Source organism: Lacerta agilis, chromosome 3 (genome assembly GCF_009819535.1).
Source record: "Lacerta agilis isolate rLacAgi1 chromosome 3, rLacAgi1.pri, whole genome shotgun sequence".
NCBI lineage: Eukaryota > Metazoa > Chordata > Lepidosauria > Squamata > Lacertidae > Lacerta > Lacerta agilis.
The window spans coordinates 78,016,198-78,039,034 of NC_046314.1; the positions used below are offsets into that span (position 1 = coordinate 78,016,198).

At 40.1% G+C, this 22,837-nt stretch overlaps 1 protein-coding gene across 2 annotated transcripts in view; it reads left to right on the forward strand.

Moving 5' to 3' along the window:
* The window catches only part of PRKD3 (protein kinase D3), a 48,229-nt gene extending 25,704 nt beyond the window's left edge, over window positions 1–22,525 (forward strand). Inside the window, exons 6-20 of one of the 2 annotated variants that reach the window (XM_033144423.1) lie at window positions 1,419–1,608; window positions 2,917–2,994; window positions 5,849–6,032; window positions 7,950–8,073; window positions 8,898–8,975; window positions 9,822–10,098; window positions 11,441–11,493; window positions 13,719–13,791; window positions 15,333–15,439; window positions 15,864–16,025; window positions 17,358–17,456; window positions 17,875–18,142; window positions 19,343–19,428; window positions 19,901–19,998; window positions 21,997–22,525. In XM_033144423.1, coding sequence (XP_033000314.1) covers window positions 1,419–1,608; window positions 2,917–2,994; window positions 5,849–6,032; window positions 7,950–8,073; window positions 8,898–8,975; window positions 9,822–10,098; window positions 11,441–11,493; window positions 13,719–13,791; window positions 15,333–15,439; window positions 15,864–16,025; window positions 17,358–17,456; window positions 17,875–18,142; window positions 19,343–19,428; window positions 19,901–19,998; window positions 21,997–22,015 — 1,896 coding nt within the window. In that variant the 3' untranslated portion in view covers window positions 22,016–22,525. Of the gene's footprint in view, window positions 1–1,418; window positions 1,609–2,916; window positions 2,995–5,848; window positions 6,033–7,949; window positions 8,074–8,897; window positions 8,976–9,821; window positions 10,099–11,440; window positions 11,494–13,718; window positions 13,792–15,332; window positions 15,440–15,863; window positions 16,026–17,357; window positions 17,457–17,874; window positions 18,143–19,342; window positions 19,429–19,900; window positions 20,609–21,996 lie in introns of those variants that run through there. The other variant, XM_033144422.1, reaches the window with a different exon arrangement.
* The last annotated feature ends 312 nt before the right edge of the window (window positions 22,526–22,837 follow it).

A 22,837-nucleotide genomic window follows, 5' to 3' on the forward strand; every position in this document is an offset into this window, starting at 1 on the left:
TAGATGAATTTTTTTCTCTTAAGGTGGGATTCCATTCAAGTTGCATAAGCTACTGTCATGTGTCAAGGCACATAACCCCAAACCCTGCATTCCTAAATATGTGGGGCTCCTGGAGCTCCTTATCTGTCTTCTGATTTAATTTGTGCTGAGGTTCAGTGGCTCAAATAGCCTTAGAGTAGATTTTCAATTCCAGATATTTGCCCTGGAAAGTTTGTTGCTAAGCTTCTAAAGCACTCTTCTACAAAATATCAAAACGGATATATAAAAATATAAAAGCATAATAAAATAATAAAGTATAGTCTGAAGTCGTATGAGGACACCATCTTGCTAGAGCTCGGTAGGTCTGGGTCTGGTCAGTGCTTGGATGGGTGACTTCCAGGGAACAAAATTCATGCCACCTTGGGTTCCATGATGGAAGAGAGGTAGGTTATAAATGTAAGAACAAATGATTTAATGGTTCAGATTTGTGAAGTAATTGTGACAAGATGCTAAATATGTAAGCCGTACACTTACCAATACATGACATAATCCCATTTTTGGCATGGTGCATGTTGCCATAAATCATTTGAAGAGTGTGATGCAAGGTATAATCACTAACAACTTTCCCTTTCTTATTCTACCCCTCCAAAGTACAGCAAATTTAATATGGTTTTCCTTTTTTGCATGTTGTGTGTGTTTATAACCAAATCAGTCACTTAACACTAGGTGATAAAGATTAACATTGGAAATATTACATACTGTATATATTAGGTAAAAGTAGGATTTAAGAACCTGATTTATTGCTATTCTGAATGTAATAGGATGAATATATAGTTCAGCAGTGCCCTATTACTTGAAAGGTGGATGGCTTCATTCATGAATGTAGATGTTACAGTTGTATTAAATTAAAAATCCACCCCGTCTGCAATCCAGTAATGGCTAGATCAGGTTAGATCAGGCCCTCAGTCTGACTTGAACCCTCATCTCTCTCACTTTAAGGAATTAAACACCAGCTGGTGGCCATAGCAAAAACAAGACATGGAGCTTATTAAAAGTGATGGTGGATGTCTTCTGAAGTATTAGGGAGGACTGTTTAATATCACTGGTAAATGTCAACTATTTGGTTTCAGCTCACGCCTAGGTTGGTGTAGCAATATATGGCTTCTGTGTTATTTAGATTCCTTATTATGGATACTTTTTCCAGGCTTAAGTAGAAACATAAGAAGAGTCCTATTGGATCAGACGCATCTAGTCCAGCATCCTGTTCTCACAGTGGCCAACCAGTTGCCTTTTAGTTTGCTATACTGTAGTCTTATTGGTAAAGGAGGCCTGGAAAGGATTGGGGAGCTAGGAATGATAGGAGCCTAGGGAAAATATCAGGAGAATTAGGTCTGAACCACAAGTTCAAGCCCTGCATGTCTGTCTGCTTTTCTTTTCAGCGTCCCCTTCTAGAGCCCAGTAAAAGGATTCCTTCCTGGAGTGGGCGTCCAATATGGATGGAAAAGATGGTGCTCTGCAGGGTGAAGGTTCCACATACCTTTGCTGTTCATTCTTACACTCGACCCACCATATGCCAGTACTGCAAACGATTGCTCAAGGGTCTCTTTCGCCAAGGAATGCAGTGTAAAGGTAAGAGTATTCACTGCTGCAATATTGTTATTCGTACAGCTTTTTCATATTCTTAGTCATAAAACCATGGCCTGAGTTAAAATTCTTTCAGCAAGAAGGGATGCAAGCTTTGAACTACTCCACTAAGTCCTCTTTGTAGCTTTCTTTTTTAAAAAGAGAAGTAAAAAACCAGGCAAAACTACTGTGGTTTTTCATGAACATAGAATATCCCAAGTGCACAGAAACTCCTACCTTCTCACATTCACCCTATTAGTATTAGACACAGGACCACAAACTTTGCAATTGATATACATAGCATCATAGAATCGTAGAGTTGGAAGGGACCCAACCCCCTGCAATGCTGGATTACAGCTAAAGAATCCCTGACAGATGGCCATCCAACCTCTTAAAAAATCTCCAATGAAGGAAATATGAGGGACCAGATGGGAGGCTGGGGTGTGGTCCAGCAGATTAACCTCCAGTTGCAGATCCCTGTTGTAGGCTATTGGCAAAGCAAGTATTTATAAAGCCATGCCCACTTTAAAAAAGCTGTTTGCATTTAATTTATACTCTTACTAAAACTTTAAAGAGTGTATAAAATATTGTATTATTATACTTAGCTGAGAAACCCACTTACTTTCCTAAGTCTCAAATGTAACCTCTGATTCAACATGGCAGTATAGTTTTGTTGCTTATATGCCATCAATAGCCTGTGTCTCCAGATCATGGATCATCTTTTTTCTTTCCCCCCGCAGGCATATGCCTCTGTATATTTACTACTTGGTATGAACCCTTGTCTTATATTTTCTAGGTAAAGTGCTTAGTTACTTGTGGCACTCAATAATACGTTGTTTGTGTAGGGATTAGTTTTTTAGTTTCATAGCAGTAGAGATATTTTAAGGTAGAGAGTTCAGTAATGAAGTTTGCAAATTAATACACACAAATCGTTTATGTGCCATTTAAAAGAAACAGTCTGGGGACATCCTTTTCAAGAACATAGCAGTGGTAAATAAGCCTGCAAAAAACCTACTGGGGCCTAGCTGTGTTCTTCCAGTACCCCATTGCTTTTCTGTGCTGCCTTTCCTCTGCTGGCATTTTTCTACTGGTTTTTCTCCATCCACTTGGTTTCTGTGGAAGGCAGAGAGGAGGGATGGTTCATACCCCTACATGCAATTTCTTGTTGCACATGGCTACTTGGTGAGTGCTTAGATACAATGCTAGGCCAAATACGTCCTGAAAATAAATAAAATGTGGTGTCATATAAGGGATATTTCGAAGGAGTTTCTCCATAAATGTATGACTGAAAGAAACCATTTTTTCTTGCTTTAGACTGCAGATTTAACTGTCACAAACGTTGTGCTTCTAAAGTACCCAAAGATTGTCTTGGAGAAGTTGTGTTCAATGGAGGTAAGAGCAAACATGTTCTGAAAAAGTAAAGATGAGTAATGAAATTATTTTTGTATTAATTTTCAATGTGACTTGCAATATATTTAAAAGGTGAAATAAAAGTACTTATATATTTAAATTTGGGTACTTTGTAAATGTTCTTATATACTTGAGTTGACTGAAAGTGCTCCCTATCTTTGTTGAAGTGAAATGTATTAACAACTTTGGCCTCTTCAGCAAAGTTGATAGTGAATTTCCACTGGAAGAGTATTCAGTCTTGTGGTCCCTAGTAGAGTGTCTCAGGAGCCATAAGATATTGTGCTAGGGTAGGCTGCAAGGCACTCTGGGCAATTTATGCTTGGTAGCACCACCACCACCATTTCCCCTTTAAGTATTACTACTGTAGGTCTGGCAGTAAAGAAATCTAGACCTGAAGTATTTATAGTATTATGAGAGCAGGGAATGCTTTTCTAGACTCCAGCTGTGCTTATGGCAGCAATCCAATATGTAATTCTCAGTTTCTCTCCTTAAAAGCATAGAGGGTGGGGAAATGCTAGGCAAGGTGAGTAGACCAGATCCCATAGCTATGCAAAAACATAATCAATCCCAGAGTTCAAATTACAAGAGCAGATTTATTTAAAGCACTGGAAGAAATAGAAAGCTGTTTTAAATATAAGGAAACATCTATTTGCTATCCAAGGCAATCTTAGTAATTTACAAATTATTTTCAGCTGACATGCAAAACAGCATGGGTTATCCCAGGCAATTCATAGAAGGCATTCAAGGGAGAGATGGAGATCATTTAAAGACCTTGCCCTTAAAAAAAACAAAAAACTCTGAAGATTCATTTGGGGGTGGTTGCGGTTAGCTGGCCAGGTAGGTAAGGTATCCACCAACCAAGGGAAGAATGTTCTACTTGGCATCTTTGAGGTTCATCACATATGCTGATGAAAGGGATAAGAAGTGTGAATGGGCAAATTACCTGATTTTTCCCAGCCCCACCCCATGGGGTCAGAATGGGGTAAGCAATCTCATATGTATGTGAGGCAGATATTTTAGATGTGACTTATGTGTCCTAACTAAGGACACCAAACCATCAATTTCAGCTGGGATTCTGCGCAGTTCTAAGTGGAATTCAGTGTGGGTGAAGTGGGGGATGCATAGTGGGGAATATACTGTTCCCTCCAAAGTGTTGCTGGGCTGTGCAGGCCAGGCCAGGAGGTGAGGAGGGGGCAGACCTGACCCAGTGTTTTCCTTTTACACAGTTTTCCTTCACATTCTATTCTCTTTCCCTGCTCTGCCTAATTGGTTTCAGTGATTGGTGTGGTTTTCTATGGGTCCCTCAGGGTACCTGAGCTAACTCCTCCAACTTCTCTCACCCCTCATCCTGGTCTGGACCCCCCCCCCCATGTCTCATGATATTAAGGCCCAGTCCAGGGTCTCTTTGGAGAATGAAGGGTCTTGGATTCAATGGAACCAAGCCTCTGTTGGATCCTTCAGAATCCCAAGCTCTGGGGCATAAGTTGCTTTAGGGCCTAGTTGTCAGTGGTAACTGTGTTGGTAATATAAACCTATTGCACCTCTGCAGGTATAATAGGGGCTTCTGCAGTGGTAGTGCCTGCCCCCTTGGTAGAGGTCTGTGGGGGGGGGGACCTACCTATGCAGTTCTGGACCTTACCAGCAGTGGGATCTGGAGATTGGGATCTCTCCATTAAATATTGAAATTGAGGGAAGATGTTTGGACAGCATATGCTTTCACTGGTGCCTTCAGCATCCCACTGCTTCACCCCTGTTGCAATAAAACTTGAAATAATTATTCTACTGTAGTCAGTAGAATACTATTTTCAAGCATATTTTAGTTGGTGGGTGTTTGGATTAACCTTTGTATGCTGAGCTGTGACACTCCCCTGCCTGGCTTGAAAAATTAGGGTTTTAAAATTGACTCTGATACAAGGCTTTTTTCAATAGTTGGGGGTGGGGCATGATCTTTCTTTTGGGAGGGAAGGTTAACCCTAATGAATGGCAGGGTGGAAGTTTGAATGTGTGTAAGTGTGGTTGTGGTGCACAGAACAGTTTCTCAGGTTCTCAGATTTATCCATAGCCCGCAAAAGTTGGGCAACCCAATGCCAGAAGTTGATTCTGGTGCCTCACAGTAGCTGCCATTCTTTGCACTCTGCTGGAATTGACTTCCTAGCCTTAAGTTTGACACCTCTGTTTTAATTGCTAGCATTACATAACTCCTAATTTCTTCTGTGTAGGGTAGAATTTGCAGAATCTTTTCTAAAGCAGAAATGTTGGAGCGCATAGCTGTCTGTGTAAAATTACTTCTTCATAATTTTGTCTCTGTGCCTGTCTAAAGATACTAGAAAAATCAACCCTGTGTGTGGCAGTTGTGGCTGCCTATCCTTGGCTGCCCTGCTCTGTTTGAAGCAGCAGGAAGCTGGATTTAACTTGCATTAGTATTGAACCAGGTGTAAAGGGAGTTCTGTTCTCTGATTCCCATCCTGTCCACACCCTTCCCTGGAAAGACATAGTCATGATGTTCTTGCATCAGAGGAGAGGGAGTTGGCTGGCACAGGAGGTGGAAGAACTATGATGATGCCAACTTTCCACTGATGGAGAATTGCCCTGTGTCAGGAAGTACCTACATAGCATGAAGTGGCCTTAGTAAAACAAAAACATAGCCCAATTGTTTTTACTTTTTATCCTGTCTTGGCTGTGTTTGATTGAGTATATTTCATTTTGTTACATATGTACTGAGGGTTGCTACAGATTCCTAATTCATTCCTGACTAAAATTGTGATGTAAATGATTTTTATAACAACCTTAAATGAATAATAATATTTGGGAACCCTTTGTTTTTATATGGAATAAGAACCGGCTAGTCCAGGTCAAGATATGGATATGCCAATGGAGGTTGACAGCAGTGAAATGAACAGTGATGGAGGTAGGAGCTTGGATGATACAGAAGAACCCTCTCCCCCAGAAGACAAAATGTTTTTTATGGATCCAGCAGATCTAGATGGGGACAAAGATGAAGAGGCTGTCAAAACTATCAGGTTTGTAAAATCAAAGCATTGCATTGCAGGTCTGTGAAGCTCCTTATTAAAGACACTTTTCTGTTGAAAGGAGAATGAATTCTGCTGTTCACTTTTTATTATTTATTATTGGTTTTACAAGAGATGCTTTCTCACACTTCAGCATAAGTGAAAAACAGCAATTAACATAATTGATTAAATGTGAAAGTATGTAGGCTTGAACCTATTGGAAGTAGAATCCCCTGTGAGCGTCAACATGGAAATAAATTACATTATTGAAGAATGCTTAGCTATACTGACTAGTTGATGGAAAATGTTATGCTGACCTAGATTTATAGGGCTACTTTATTCTCCTGACCTTAGGCCAAACTCATTCCAGTCCTAATGCAAGTCAATTGATTGAATGGAGTTACATAAGGAATCAATTTTGCTCCTTGTGTGTGTTGCAAGTTAGGTTAAAGGAAACAACTTTTGGCTCATTGGATGTGACCTCTAAAGGGTCATGTGTTTTTACTTGTATATGTACTACTAGAGTAAATTATTTGAATTACAGCTCATACTATTGTTTATAAAAGAGGAGATCCAGTGTAGTTTATTGAAATAGAGCAATGGACTTAGAATAGTGTTCAGCCATGGACTCATTAGGTGGCCTTTAAGAAATTTAAGCCTTAGCTACATACTGTAAAATAGGAATAATAAAGACAGATTTCAGTGGGATGTAGTGAGAATGAAAGGGAGGATTGTAAGGCTATTTATCTACCTAAAGCTCAATTCATGTCTACTGTATGCTTCAAATCGTTTTCCTGTGTAGCAGGGTGGGGAACCTCATGCCTAGGGGTCAGATGTGGCCCTCCATGCCTATCTGGTCCTTGAGACACTCCCCAGCCTCAGCTCCTCTGCCAAGGCCACACCCCTCTGCAGCACTGCTTTCACCCTCCTTGCGTGTTTTTGTATGGAGGGCCTATGTCCTTAGATTCTGATGTTGCTTCCTGCTTGCCTGCATGGAGGATAGAGAAGAGTGGGTGGATGTGTGTAAAAACTAGTCTACCGTACAAAAGTAAAATTCATGTTCACAGCTCTTTCTGTTACCATCCCCACTTTTGCTTGTAGCCTCGCCTCCCACCAGCATGTGATTCCCAGAAGGTTGCTTAGAAGGGAATACAGCCCTCTGACTGAGAAAGGTTCATCACCCTCAATGTATAGACAGGGCTTGGACTCAGTACATGGCAGCCAGAATGCAGGGCCCTGCTTGGTACCATCTTTCTTATGCTGTGCTTGTCCTCTATTCCCATGAGAAGATTTCAGAGGGGAAGTGGAGCTGAGTTCCTGTCCTACTGGGCACGATTCAGGATAGCTGCTATAGTACTTATCTCTCCCTTCAAGAAAAATAGGAGCACAGGAAGATGATTTTAATTTAGGATAAGACTTAATTTAGGATAAGATTTTTGCTCTTTGTTACTGTCTCTGCTGCTGTTGGATGTGTGTATATGGGGAAAGAGGACTGAGTTTATATTCAGGCTTGGTTTGATGAAGGAGATCCTCCTAGGACCCCTTGTTTTGTTGTATTGGTTCATAGGGCAGGTTTGGGCTTTACTGTGACCTACTGCCCAACAGTTAATAAGTCTGCCTTGGCATTTTCTATAATGTTGTAAAGGACTTTGACTTCCTTATCTAAAACTGTGTCATAGCCCCTTAACATGGTAACGTGTCTTGCCTAATCTGGGTGGGTGGGGGGGTTTAGTGGTTTTAAAAACAACTCTCTTGTCATCTGTATGATCATGATGTGCCCTACATAATGTTTTTTCTTTAGAAGATTTTTGTTTAAGATACAAGTAATAGACAAGAATATTCTACTTGAAGTTTATCCTGAATTATAGCACAGCTATAGGGTGTGCTGAAATATGTATGATTAGAGACATGCGTTTCTTTTTTCAACAGCCCATCGACAAGCAATAATATTCCATTAATGAGGGTTGTGCAATCAATCAAGCACACAAAGAGGAAGAGCAGTACAATGGTGAAGGAAGGATGGATGGTTCATTACACTAGCAGAGACAACCTGGTCAGTAATTTTGCCTCTACTTTTCAGTGTGATATTTACATTTAGTTATTTTAAGTCTGGGATGGAGAAACTGGCCTTGTAGATACTGTTGGGCTCCCAACTCCTTCAAAGCAAGGTAACTTGACCAATAGCTAAGTTTATGGGAATTGTAGTCCAAGATTTAGAGAACCACAAATTCCTCACCTCTGTTTTAATTTTAAAAATTGCTTTAAAACTCTCAAGAAAGGAAATAATCTATGCTGCTCTGTTTATGCAAGCAGGGCTTCTTCAGTACCAGCTACGGGAGGAGAAGGAACTCTCTGTGCTGGCTGAGCTCTGTCTGCCATTGTAACCAACAGAAGCCTTGTTTATATGTTGGGTTCAGGATCACAGTGCTGTAGTAGGGTCTCCCTTATCCAAGACAAGCTTCCTGAGCCAACTCTGTTGCTCCTCTGAGGAGCAGCTAGAAAATGGGGCCACAGTATTGTCCTCCCCCTTCCACCGTTTTTCTGCTCTGATCTCTTGAGTCTTAAAGTTACCCTCTTGTGCCTGATAGGGACTGTCCCAAAGTGCTAGGACAGTGATACCTACTGCTGCTACCCTGGGATAGGATGTGGTCACAGGGAAAAAAAAGAGGGGCACAGGAGGTACTGAGAAACATCTTGGTCCTATGCATTGCTGCACAGGCTTGAGCTTTAGAGTAGGCACTGTCTGAAAAAGCATAGCTGATAGTACCTTTAAAGGTCATCAGCATCAGTACAGGCCATTGAAATTGCTAACATGGATTCTGCTAGAGGGTACCAATGTCTGTGTCTTAAAGAGAAACCCTCTCATATTTGTTGCAGAGAAAAAGACATTACTGGAGGCTGGATAGTAAATGTCTTACACTATTTCAGAACGAATCTGGGACAAAGTATTACAAGGTAAGTGATAATACAAATCTTTTTTTTTTTTTTTTTACTTATGTCAGTTTCCATCTAAAGTGCCGTTCCCCTAATGTTAATCTGTAGTTGAAATCCTTCATTAACATCCTTTTATCTGCACAAGACTCTTTGTGTATTAGCTGTTGAAACCTGAATATCATAGGTATGTTAAAATTGAGATGTTATTTTAATGAAGCTGCACAGTGTCTCTTGTGTACAGTTCTTTATCTGTTGATTTGTGTGTTACAGTGCCCAGCCATGCATGGATATTTTATGCCCTTTGAAACCACACTAGTGAATGTTTGAGGGACTGGGGTAACAGAAGTAGAATACTTCCCGAAGAAAAGGATAGCATATATGGGAGGAGGCAAAGGATTGAGAGAGCCAAAATTGATCCTGTCCTGTGACATAGCTGGGAGTAAGAAGGCTTACAAAGCTCCTGACAGGCTGTAAAACTGAAAATAAGCAATTATGTCTGCTTGCTGAGTGGATGGTGAAAGGTCTTCTCACTTTGGATATAGTATGGTGATTCTGTAATGATGAACGGGGTCATCGGGCTGCTATAGAAAGATTAATTCTATAGACAATGTAGCACCAGAGATGAAAGGCAATTCTAAACTGTATCGTGGGAGGAAAATGCCAGTTGGGTCCAGAGCAAAGACAAAACTTTATTAGTAGCCCTTCTTTATTGTAATATTTGTGCAATCCCTAGGAACCTAAAGAGGGACTAAAGCCAAGGCCACTCAGTGCTATCAAAATATTTCTGGTTGAGTTCAGTAGCATACATTTTGTTATTGTTGCATATGCCCCCCACTCTTAGTGTTTAACACCTTTTGTTTCCTTTAGGAGATTCCGCTTTCTGAAATTCTTCAGGTGACTCAGCCGCGGGACTTCTCAAATGTGGTGCAAGGCAGCAACCCACACTGCTTTGAAATAATCACTGACACCATGGTGTACTTTGTTGGCGAGAACAATGGCAGCAATCATCATAATCCAGTTTTGGCTGCTACTGGAGTGGGACTGGATGTAGCGCAGAGCTGGGAGAAAGCTATTCGTCAAGCTTTGATGCCAGTCACGCCTCAGGCTAGCATTTGCACTGCTACGGGACAAGGGAAAGATCACAGTAAGAGCAGAGAAGCACTCTCTTCTTCCTAACGGAGATCTGTGAAGTAATGGGCCCTGGTTCAACAAAATATTTTATGGGTTGCTTATGCCTGCAACATGTCATGGGGTTGGCTCTGTATTTGAATTAGACCAACTGCTACATATTTAGCATTAGTTAGTACGCCAGTGCTGTGCCTCTTGGAGTTGATTCCTGTCTTGCTTATTCTACATATGTAACAATTAAGGGCCTGGTTTTAAAACTGAAACTGTGTGGAACACCATACAAGTAAGCAATGCAACTCTTCCTAGCCCGGTGTTGAAAGCAGGCCTCATGCTGCTTAGTGTAGCCTTTCCAAAAATTCTTTCCCTTCCTGTGTGAGAGTTGCAGCCATTGACTAAACTCATCTGAAGTCATGCCATTTCTATTCTAACTATAGAGCAAGCAGGACCCTGCTCGTAGAATGCTGACGTGTAACACAGCTTTTGTGGAGGAACTGAGAAGTCAATTTGGCTTACAGAAAAAAAAAAAACATGCAGAGAACCGTTGTCCTAGGAGCAGGAGGAACTGTGTACTGATGGCAGGAAGAGAGAGGGTGGTGACATGGGTGTTGATGGTGAAGAGGAGAATTGGAATCCTGACAGAAAGAGAAATGAGTAGGCAGGGGGCTAAGGAAGGCATGACCTGAGGGAAGGGCAGGTGGAATTACAAAATGCATGCTTCATAGCCAAGAACAGTGCATTTGTGTGGGGTGGGGGACAGGGAGGGCTAAATAGAAGGGTGGCGGGGTGGAACAGCTTGGACTGGGTTTTTCGTGATTCTCCTAGCCCTGGCACATTGCAGCTCTGAGCTGGAGGCAAAGAATGGAGAACTTGTTATGAAAAGCAGGACTGGGTTGCCTGGATGTTGAATTAAAGGAGATTCTGGCAATGCTTAATGCCCCCAAAGACTGGTGTTTAGGTTCAGACCTGTGTAACAGTCATGCAATACATTCTGTAAGCCTATTTGACTTGTACATAAGAAAAACGTATGTGCTTACAAATCCCTTAGTTCCTTCAAAGTGGAGACATAAGGAGAGCAAATGTCTTGAAGAAAGGAGGAACACCGGCAATGTTGATGGCCAGTGACAAAATAGAACTGAAGAAAAATATTCTGTGTTGTTGTGGTAGAGTTCAGTGCAAGGGAGATTTTGAAAGCTGTCTGTTAGGGGAACACAAAGAGGTGTTTGGAAATGTGATGCAGAGTGCTAAGGCTACATTTCACATATTAATTGGAATGTCAATAAATGTTTGGCTGCTAGGACATTGGTCTTTCATTGTAACACTGCTTCCACTTTAAAAACTTGTATATTTTCTCATTGCAGAAGAATTATCTGTCAGCATTTCTGTTTCAAATTGCCAGATCCAAGAAAATGTGGTGAGTCACAAAATGTAAATACTATTGTAGCTGGATTATTATCAGTTGTCCCCCGATGGCTATTTTATATCAAAATAATTGGAGATAAAGACAAATGAAAAGCTGAAGAACACATTTTTCCCATTAGGCAACCTAGCTTATTTAATACAATGACTTGTCTGAAAAAAATCTATATATGGTAAAGTTTCTTAACCTTTTTAGTGGTGAGCAATGCAGAAAGAGAAGCCTCATAAATGATACTGTTTAAGTATCCCTTCCCCCACTTGATATGCAGGAATGGAAAAAATACAATAAATATTACTGACAAATTTTGAACCTATAATTTAAAGCCATTATCAGTTGCTGGATGAGAATTAAGACTTTCTTTTAAAAAAAATACTATTGTTGGGGGCTGCCTTTTTGGTAGTTATTTCCCAAAAGTAGGAATGACTTTGTTCCCCAAGCATGAAATGTGCATCCATGTTCTGATATAAACCATACTTCAATGCCTTCTTATAGTAGTTTATCTGGGGGAAGGGAAACCCCATAGTCTAGGAAAACAAATGCTGCAGTCCTTTGCCCAGTTACTTGAAAGCAAGCCTCATTGAATTTGACAGAACGTCTAAATGAATATGTATAGGATTTGTAGTTTGGGTAGAACATTGGTAGGATAATTGAAATGTTTTGGGACGCGGGTGGTGCTGTGGTCTAAACCACTGAGCCTCTTGGGCTTGCTGATTGGAAGGTCGGTGGTTCGAATCCCCGCAATGGGGTGAGCTCCCATTGCTCTGTCCCAGTTCCTGCCAGCCTAGCAGTTTGAAAGCACGCCAGTGCAAGTAGATAAATAGGTACCGCTGTGGCGGGAAGATAAATGGCATTTCCATGTGCTCTGGCTTCCATCACGGTGTTCCATTGCTCCAGAAGCGGTTTAGTCATGCTGGCCACATGACCTAGAAAGCTGCCTGTGCACAAACGCCGGTTCCCTCAGCCTGAAGCAAGATGAGCGCTGCAGCCCCATAGTCACCTTTGACTGGACTTAACTGTCCAGGGGTCCTTTACCTTACCTTTACCTAATTGAAATGTTTTATTTTATTGGTAGTTTAGGTGATGTGTGGTTTGTACTCTGCTTCCCTAGTCTTTTGTTTATTATATTAGTGATATGCCTGCCAAGTTTGCAGGATAGAGCACCTGTGTTTTTTGTTCGTGGTCTCTGGGCACATGGTGGTTCAGTGCCTGTTCAGAGCTCTTTGGGAAATGTCTCTAACTAGGCTAGAGTTTTAGTCATCATCATCAAAATTTTATTCGACCATCAGTCAGAAAACAAGGATTTATCCATACAAAGGCTAGAGTTTTAGTAGGTGTCCTGTCCCCACCTTTCATGTACCCGTATCAAAAGGGCATGGCTTCCACCTTTGTGCTCAGTTTTCTTTCTCCCTCATTTCAAGACTGCTTTTTGTTTGTGAGGCAGACAGGTTCTTCTAGTCAAGCACTGCTTAGTGTGAGGTCAGAATGTTCTCTGGAATGTGCCCAGAAATTCTGGAATGTTTTCCTGTGGATCACCTTAGAGCAGGTCTGGTGGTGGCTAAATGAGTTTCACCCAGTGCCAGTGACATAAATGAGGTAGTGATGCCAAATCTGGGGCCTAGCCCCTACTCTTGCTCATATTACAAATATGTGTGACAATGTGCTTACTACAAGTACAGTTGTCAGGAATCCATCATTGGTTGCAGCTCCTCTTTTGCATATACAGATTACATCTACAATGTGGCAAATGTTCTTGATTGGCCCTGCTAAAGAAACAAAGATATATGGTTCTTTTGGGATTTTCATATAGACTGGTCTTAGCATATGAGCACACCTTCATGCTGACAGAAAGGCTGGTTTGTATGCTTTATCATTACACAGCTGGAGACAAGTTTAAGGAATACAGATTGTACTGCAGTTTGTAAATTTGCAAATAAATTACAAATAAATTTGTAAATGTTATTTTTGTGTGCTGTTCCCATCTCTGTCACACATACTATACATGGTAAACAATGCTAGCATGAACAGGTTTTAACAGGTGGAAATGGACCTTTTTTACTCCCCTTTTTTGGAGTAATTTTTAATTGGGTTATAAACAAAGACTTTCTTTCCCTTTTTGTGTCCATGAAGTGTAGCTCTTAACATTCTAGCTTCTGCCTCTGTCACTGAAATAATTGAATATAATATTTACCTTCCCCTGCCTGCACCCTCTCTTCCCCTAGGATATCAGTTCCGTATACCAGATCTTTGCTGATGAGGTGCTTGGCTCTGGTCAGTTTGGTGTTGTGTATGGAGGTAAGTTTGACTAAACAATCATTGCAAGTTCAGACTTGTGATATTTGGTTTTGCTTCATGCTAGATCTTAGTTGAGGAGAAAGTAATTCAATAGTTCCAGTTCAAGAGACAGTTTCTGTCTCTTATGCAATTGCTTGCCTGGTTTACAACATTAATTCCTATTGAGTTGGTTCTTCTGTTACCTTGCAGAAGTTATGGAATGTTACTGTTGGGTTGCCTTTCTTTTTAATCTAATGAAAATAAGCCTATATTTTTTGTACCTTTTACTTACACTTAAATCTTTAAGGCAGGTACTCTTTCTGCTTGCTCCATGCAACTATCTTCCAGAGCAGTTATTGTACCCTGACTAATTACAGAATCACCAGTACTGAATAAAGAACTCCAGGTGAGGTCTAGCTAGGCCTCTAAAATAGTAGTAGTGTGGTGTCCTTGTAGCATTTCTTTAGCATTCTTTCTGCCCCTTATGTATATTTTGTGCATATCTCAAATAAACTGATCAGCTTTTCTCATTAATGTTATGAGTATCAAGGTTCTTGTATGTTTTATTCCATATCAGCTGAAGTGCAATGTGATAGAAGCTAGGGTTATCCTGTAGGTAGAACCTGGATTCTGATCTTAACCCTTTTATTAACTCACTTGGTAATTCTGGACCATTTTATTAACTCAACCTAAATTCCTCATCTGTGGAAGTTAAGTAGTAATTTTATAAGCGAGTGTGGCTAAAACTGAATATAAGCAAGTCTCTTTGCACATTCAAAGCTATAATGTTTGTAATACATGAAGAGCCCCTGAAGGAGCAACTTTTGAAATTCTAATTTGTTTTAAGCAAACTTTGTTGCCTCTCATTTCTGCACTTTGAGAGAGCAACTAAACAATGATTTTGTTGAATTAGGCTCTACGCCCATATTAGTAAAGGTGTACAAAAAATATCCCCATGCAAATTAAGGACTGAGAAGAAGCCCACCCCACTAAAATGAAAGTGTTATTCTCACCTTGGACATGCAGGGATTTTGGTCTTAAGGTGAGATTAGATTTTAACCACAGAGATCTAGACAGCAGAGCAATAATTGCCTTAAGCAGGGGGAAGCATTTTGATAAGATGCAAGCTTCAGCACTTTGCATGCTTCATTTGAGATTGTGATTAGGGTTATACTACTTCCCCATCCTCTTTTTCATGTGATAATCATGTAGACTTCACATTTGCATAGGAACCTGAATGCTTCAAGTCCAACAGATGCAGGTGCCTTATTCATGCAAACTGTATGTTCTTAATATTGTGGTGTACAGAACATGTGGCCAGAGCCCCTATGCAAGCATGAAATCTAACATGTGAATGTCAGGTGGGGATAAGAGGCAAGTTCTCTCCTCTCATGTATTGGTTGAAAATCTGTAAATGACAGATATATTTCCCTCCCTGTTTTTCAGTGTAATATTTAAATACATGTTTATCATGAATATCTACCTTCTGTGCAAAAAGTTTGTTTCTGACTCTCCTTGTTAGGTTGGAGATACTAAAGTGTACTCTGTGTGTGTTTATGTAGGAAAACATAGGAAGACTGGAAGGGATGTGGCAATTAAAGTCATTGATAAAATGCGATTCCCCACAAAACAGGAAAGTCAGCTGCGCAATGAAGTGGCCATTTTGCAGGTACAAAGATTATTTGAATCTGTTATGTTACATCATAGGAATAAATTTATTACTGTATTGAAATACTGCAAGTAGGTGAGCAATCAGAGGCTTGAATTGTACAGAGGCTTGAATCTACTGTACATGTTTCAGAGTTGTGAACACACAGCATTTCTGTGTGATCATTGTTGACATAGCTGGATACAATCTCTGTGTAGTCTTGCATTTGTATATTTTAATATTCCTGCTAATGGTAGTTTTCTGAGCTGCACAGGAAAACTGTAAAAAGAGCCATAGCTTGTGTTTTCTATCTACAAATATTGCTAGGGATTGTTCGAGTGCTTTCTAAACAATAAAGCATAGCCAGGACCTAGGCAGATATTCTCTGATTTTCAGTACATAACGGTGGTACATTTTTCATGACAATATTAAATATGTTTCCTAGAATTTGCACCACCCTGGGATTGTAAACCTGGAATGTATGTTTGAAACTCCAGAAAGGGTTTTTGTTGTAATGGAAAAACTTCATGGCGATATGTTGGAGATGATTCTTTCCAGTGAGAAAAGCCGGCTTCCAGAAAGAATCACCAAATTCATGGTCACTCAGGTGAGTGTGCTCTCAATAATGGCTTGTACAGTTCTGTTGTCACACATTCAAGGCAGGTTACAACTATTTAAAATAGACTGTTAAAACAATTTAAATCAAACCACAGGAAACTACATTTTCATAACATTTCGGAAAAGTATTATATACAAGGTGACCTTAAGTAGGGATCTGGATCTCCTAATATTTATTACGTACCAGGTAGGAATCTTGGTAGATTGAGTTTCCTTTTTGTTGCTGTTCTCGAAGAAGCACCTTTCACAAACAAGCAGTCAAATAGTGACTCAGAGTTGCATTCAAGATAGTGCTACATTAAAGAGAGTTAGTGTTGAACTTATTCTGCTAACATGTCACTTGGGGGAAAAAAGATTCCAAAATGAATAGCTTGTATGTGTATGGAAAAGTTGTAGAGGATGGAAAAATTAAAGGTAGCTTCACAACATGTCTGGTAGTGCAGCCTCTTGCACAAGTGAACCTGTTGCTTTCAACTCCATGGCATGGTCCAGCTGCTGAAGCCTCTGCCTCTAGAATCTCTTGCTGCCTGCCCCCTTCTTTGTGGTACCAGTAATTTTCTCTTCCCCAGCTGCTCCCTTTTATTTATTTATTTTTAAATATTTGTTGACCCTAAAGTAGCAGCAGCCCTGGCACCAAAGGTCCTCTTCAGAACCAGGCACTATGGGTAATGTGACCAGGAAATGTCTGTTCAACATCCATGGTTTGCCACGGCAGGGAGGTGGGAGACGTGCCAGTCCACCATGGATTGGAGTTGTGCTTGGGTTCTCAAGCAAAGCACTGCCTCCTAGGCTCAGTGGTGGGTGAGTGGGCAGTAGGTTGGGCTGGTGAGCTAGCACTGGTTTGTGGGCAGCATTGAGAAATAGACCTCCATTAGTGCAATGGTCTTCGCACTAGGAAACTAGGAAGCTGCCTTATACAGGAACAAGACCATTGGCCCATCTAGCTCAGTACTGTGTACATTGATTGGCAGTGACTCTGTAGGGTTTTAGGCAGAGTCTTTCTTAGTCATGCCTGGAAATGTTGGGGATTGAACCAGGGACCTTCTGCATGCAAGGCAGATGATCTACCACTGAACTATGGCCCTTCCCCACTAACAATTTGACAGCATTGGCTCCAACCTCAGTCTCATGTGAAGTTGGGCCTTTTCTCCCCCTCCCTAGCCCTAACGTCTTTCAGAAGAGGGGCTGAGGAGGACTCCTGGTGATCCTTAAACTGAAGGTAATTTCACCTGTCCTTTAGGCAATTCTTGGAGACATAATATGTTGCATCTCTTTCTCTTTGAGTGATTTTAAAAATGCTTTTTTCCTTTTATTTTCTTAGATACTTGTGGCTTTGAGGAATTTACACTTCAAGAATATAGTGCACTGTGATTTAAAACCTGAAAATGTACTATTAGCATCAGCAGAGCCATTTCCTCAGGTGGGAAAGAATGAAGTATTTTTTTAATGGTTGTATATTCTGCAGGAGGAAATATAGGATAAAATGTTCATTAACTCTGTATTTTTATGCCATTTGGGAACAAAGCACCATCTTTTGTACTTTGAATATATCTCATAAAACAATTCTCCGCACACCAGTGTTTGTAGGTCTCTGAGAGAATTGTTACCAAGCCCAAAAGTTAGAACCATTCCTTATGGTTTACCAAGTGGCCTGGTTGGACACTTCAGGTATCAGGGTGTTGTTTTTTCTAACGAGCAATTCTTGCAAAATTGTATGTTGGTGCACAACTCCCTACCCCCATCTGTTTTGTTTTAAAGAGTTGGCTATTACAGTTAATGAATTTTTGATACTGATGTTCAGTTCAAGGTAATTTAATCAAGGGATATTTGTTTTACAGGTGAAGCTGTGTGATTTTGGTTTTGCACGTATTATTGGTGAGAAGTCTTTCCGGAGGTCTGTAGTGGGAACTCCAGCTTATCTCGCCCCAGAGGTGCTTAGAAGTAAGGGCTACAATAGATCTCTGGATATGTGGTCAGTGGGAGTCATCATCTACGTGAGCCTTAGTGGTACATTTCCATTTAATGAGGATGAAGACATAAATGACCAGATTCAAAATGCAGCGTTTATGTATCCACCAAATCCCTGGAAGGAAATATCTAGTGAAGGTAAATATAGTCTAGAGGTTTTGGATATAATATCTTGGTTCATAATATTTTCCATGTGGTAGTAATCTGTATTTTAGACTATAAAGGCATGGCATTTAGTGTGAGTGGGACCATGGAATTATAAGAGAATTAGGAGGAAACAGGAGTTAATTGCAAAACATTTTACTGTAATAAAAAATATTCATTTATTGCAATTGATTCCACCTTTCTTTCCAAGTAATTCAAGATAGTGTGCAGGCACCTGCCTCTACCCTGCTTTTTATCCCTGCAACAACCTTGTAGGGTTTGTAGACTGACAGATAACAAGGTCACCCAATGAGATTCTGGCTGGAAAACAGATGTGAATCTGGGTCTTCCAGGTCCTGGTTGAACGCTAACCACTATACTGCAGATGGGTATCCAGCACAGATGGATAAAAGGCTTTAACTTTTATGTTGGAAGGGTTCTGCTTCATGTTATAGGGCCTGGTTTGGAGGGTTGTAAGATTTTTCCTGAAAATCCTGGAGATATGGCCCTGTCAGGCATTATATTTAGGGCTTTCCCAGTGCCTTCTGTAGAAAGGAAAAGAGCCACCAATTATCATAATGGACCCAGGGAGCCTTATATGAAAACATGCCTGTAGTTCAGTGTTTTTCAGTTGCTGTAATGTGTTATTCAGCAATGCACTTATTGGTACACAGCCCTTTCCAAAGTTGTCTTGCTTCCTCCCATGTCTGTAGTCAGCATTTCCAGAAAAAAGAACTTTACTTGTGCTTAAAGCTTGCTAATGTCATGTTTAGTTTTCAGCACTGGTGTGTAGGTATTGACAATATGGAACTTATTATTTAGGTCTTTTGCATACCTTTTGCAGCAAATGTACACTTTGAAAAACTGTTTCAATAGTAGGTGTTAATTTGTATTGAAAGCATCCTATCCATGTTACTCAGAAGTAAATGCTTCTCTGTCCAAAAGTACTTACTCCCAATTTAGATGTGTTTAATCTTTCAGCAATATGGTACAATTCAAATTCTCTAAAACAAATAGAAGTCTTATTGACTTCAGATGAATTCCACCCATACAACACAAACTGTTTGTGTAGTACTGTTTACACAAACCCAAACTTTCCTTTGTCTCTTAATTACTATTTTTTCCTTCAGAATTATTATCGTGGGTGACAGGAAAGACAAAATACTTATTTTGATTACTTTTTTCCTCTTCCAGCTATCGATTTAATAAACAACTTGCTTCAAGTGAAGATGAGAAAACGTTACAGTGTTGACAAATCACTTAGTCATCCGTGGTTACAGGTATAGCTAACGCATACCAACTTTTTGTGTTATATGTTACCCAGTTCAATTACATGAATCATAATCTGACTCAAGTAGTTGACAGGTCTTGTATAAATGAAAACTTGGAAAGTTTATTTGATTCAATTTGAGTAGAGCTATCTATTTTTCCTTCCTCTCTTTTTTGGGCATGATGAGAGTTTGTTTAATTTGGTCTGGGTTTAGCAGTATGCACTGGGTTATTTGAAATAATGGATGTTAAGAGTAGTAGTTTTGGGATTTAGAGTGACTTCTCTGACTCTCATTACTTTATAGCATTGGTTGTTGTATCATACAGCCAGCCACCGTTACTGGCTGTGGCGAGAGTGAGGAACTTGTCCACCATCAGAACTGAATACTGTTGGGTAACACACTGTGCTTTTAGAAATGAATCACTGCGCTATTAAGATCAACATTGTGTTCAGAAACCACTCATCTAAACTTTTCTTTTTAGGATTATCAAACTTGGCTTGATCTTCGGGAGTTTGAAACTCGCATTGGAGAGCGTTATATTACCCATGAAAGTGATGATGCTCGCTGGGAAGAACATGCGTATGAGCACAATCTTGTATACCCCAAACATTTCATTATGGCCCCCAATCCAGATGATATGGAGGAAGACCCATAATTGTTATCCAGGGAAAGGCGCTTAACTTAAACCATTACTGAGCAAGTATTGCTCTTTGCTCTTCAGTCTATAAAGCAGTGAAGGATCTTCCATCAGTTTTTGGATGGTCTAGATGATTTGGGAAAGGCTCCACATCTCTAGTTACTGTGACTATGAATGTGATCCGGCACTGGGTTAAAAGCCATGAAATATTTGTGTAACATTGCCTTACTGGTACATCACAGTGATGCTACTGGCCGATGAAGTGCACAGAGACTTGATGTAGTATGTGAAATTTCCAGGGTTTTTGTAGTTTACACAATAACAAAATAATTTTAATGGTTTTCTAGTTCCTACCTACTAAGCCATAGAATACTATTTTCTGGTATTTAGATACACCTGTTATGAAGCTGTAGAGAAACCTGAAATATATACCATGACCAAATAACTACAACAATGCTTGATTTTTAAGCCCCATACAAAACACTGGTAGAATATTTATTTAGCAGGTATGAGTTGGAAAAGCAATAAAAGTAAAGGGAGCCAATAATTTTAGGGCAGATTTGTGGTCCTTCTGCTTAACTAGAGCAGCCTCTTGATATATGGAAGTGCAGAGCACTAAAAGTATTCCATAATCCCACTTAATACAGACAAGGTGTATTTTCACCTTTACACTTACATTAGAAGAACAGCAAAGCATTATGGTGAATTATCATTGTGTGGCAGATGTTTGTGTGACTTTGAGGCTTATGGAGGGCTTTCGGCCTTCATTTATCCATAGGCCAGGATCCAGAGATGTAATTTGCATACTGCTGCAAAGAAAAAAGTGCTCCACTGGTTGTTTTTTGGGCGCAACAGTTCCATGTGCTAGACATAAACTTTTAAAAGCAATTGGTTTCTTTTGCAGTGGGAGTTGTTGCTCCAGCCAATTAGCATCCAGTGCACAACTAAGATCTTCAGTTGTTTAGCCTTCCACTGTGGAAATGTGATTTGTGGTGGGAAGTTTAAAGTAGTAGGTGCATCACAATAGCCTTGTGGTGGTGGGGGCATACTTCTGTGCTGTCATTCATTTTGGTCTGGAAGAGACTTGTCTGCTGCAGTTTGACCCCAAAGAATCTTTTAATTTCTTGAAAGGAATAAAATTTTACTTAATTTTCAATTAATTCTAGTAACTAGAATCCAGAGTGTAATATATCCTTACGATCTCTGGTGTCATGGAAGAAGATGCGGTGATTTATATTTCCAGGTTGCTCTTTGCTTTCTGCTGTTTGCTTTTCTTCTGCCTTCATTAAACCCTGTAGTCTAGCAAAATCACTCTTAGCTGCTGGTGATGAGGGGGTTGTGGCCTTTTGCCTCCCACTTGCTGGGTTTGTCACTCAGAAGTTAAGGGTGGAAAGAGAGTTTTCCCTCTCCCTCCTTCCTGTCCCACACAAATTTACTTGCAAGGCATTCCGCTTGATGCAGTTGGCTTCTTCTTAAAAGATCTACTGATAGGAAAAGGATGGGAAGTGCCTTGGAGGAAGGGCTAAAACCTGTCACCTTTCTTCCTTTCCCTTCCTGTTAGCAAGTCTGCTTACAAAACACTGACATTTAATCCTCACAGTTCTCAATTACAGATGAGAATCAATTTGGCAAGCACTCCTAGATTTAATGAGTGTGAATGGGTGGTACTTTATAGATAAAAAAGTTAACACAATTATATGAATTCATTTCCTGGCCACTGTTTGTTCCATCATAGTGTTAATTACTGCTGTCTGAATAGCAGCCTGTCAGTTCTGTTTTGCATCTGCTTTTCTTCTTTCTGATTTCCTGTCCATCTCCTTCCTCAGGTCGGTCTTCAGCATCTTCTCTTCCTCAACTGTCATCAGCTGACTTCTTTTCACTTTGCTTTCTCCCAGCATTTCATGCCCTCCTTTCACTTGCCCTGCATTCTGTCATTACAGGACTAGGCTTTACACTTGACATAAAAGTTATTCCTGTGCATGTCTGTGAATTACAACTATGTAAAGGGCAAGAGAGGAACACAGAAGAAGAATCTCAAAAATCTTATCCCAATAAGAAATGTCCAGTGCATACATTCCCTTAAGTTAAACCAAATTTTTTGATCTGGAAAAATGATGGAAGCAGCAGTTCAAGAACAAGGCTATATGAAGATAACCTCAAGCAGTCTCAGAACATTAAAGGCTACTGGACAACCAGTGCAAATGTCACTAAAGTAAATCTAAAATAAAAACCTTGCTTAATTTTTTATTTCATCTCAACCAACTGTTCTGTTTATAATAGATGACTGGCAAACAAATGAACTAACCTGGATCTAGTTATGAAGTTAACATTTTCAGGGAAATGTGGTCTACAATTCAAATAAGCTGTATATAAATGTCAGCAAGAACCAGATGTGCAGTTGAAGCGTTCTGTGAAATTTTCATGGCAACACTTGCTCTGGCCAAGGCATGCTGCTGTAGCTGTTGCAGCTGCAGCAAAAAACTTCAAAGGAAGTTCCAACAGTGTGTGGCCCCATCTCTAGGATATAGCTTCATTTGATCATGACCTTTAACAGCTGTTCACAGGCCAGTTTATTTCCCAAACCCTCTAACAGTAAAAGGATTTGGCCACCTCTCCATCTCTTCCTCTTGACCTTAAATTTATTAGTGTGTTCTGGATACTCTGTGAGCATTCAGTATAATGGAATTTTCTATGCTATACAATCTCCAATTAGATGCCACAAGTAGAGGAAAATGTGTCGAATAATATACACTATGATGGAGCAAGCTTTAGAAGGACCTT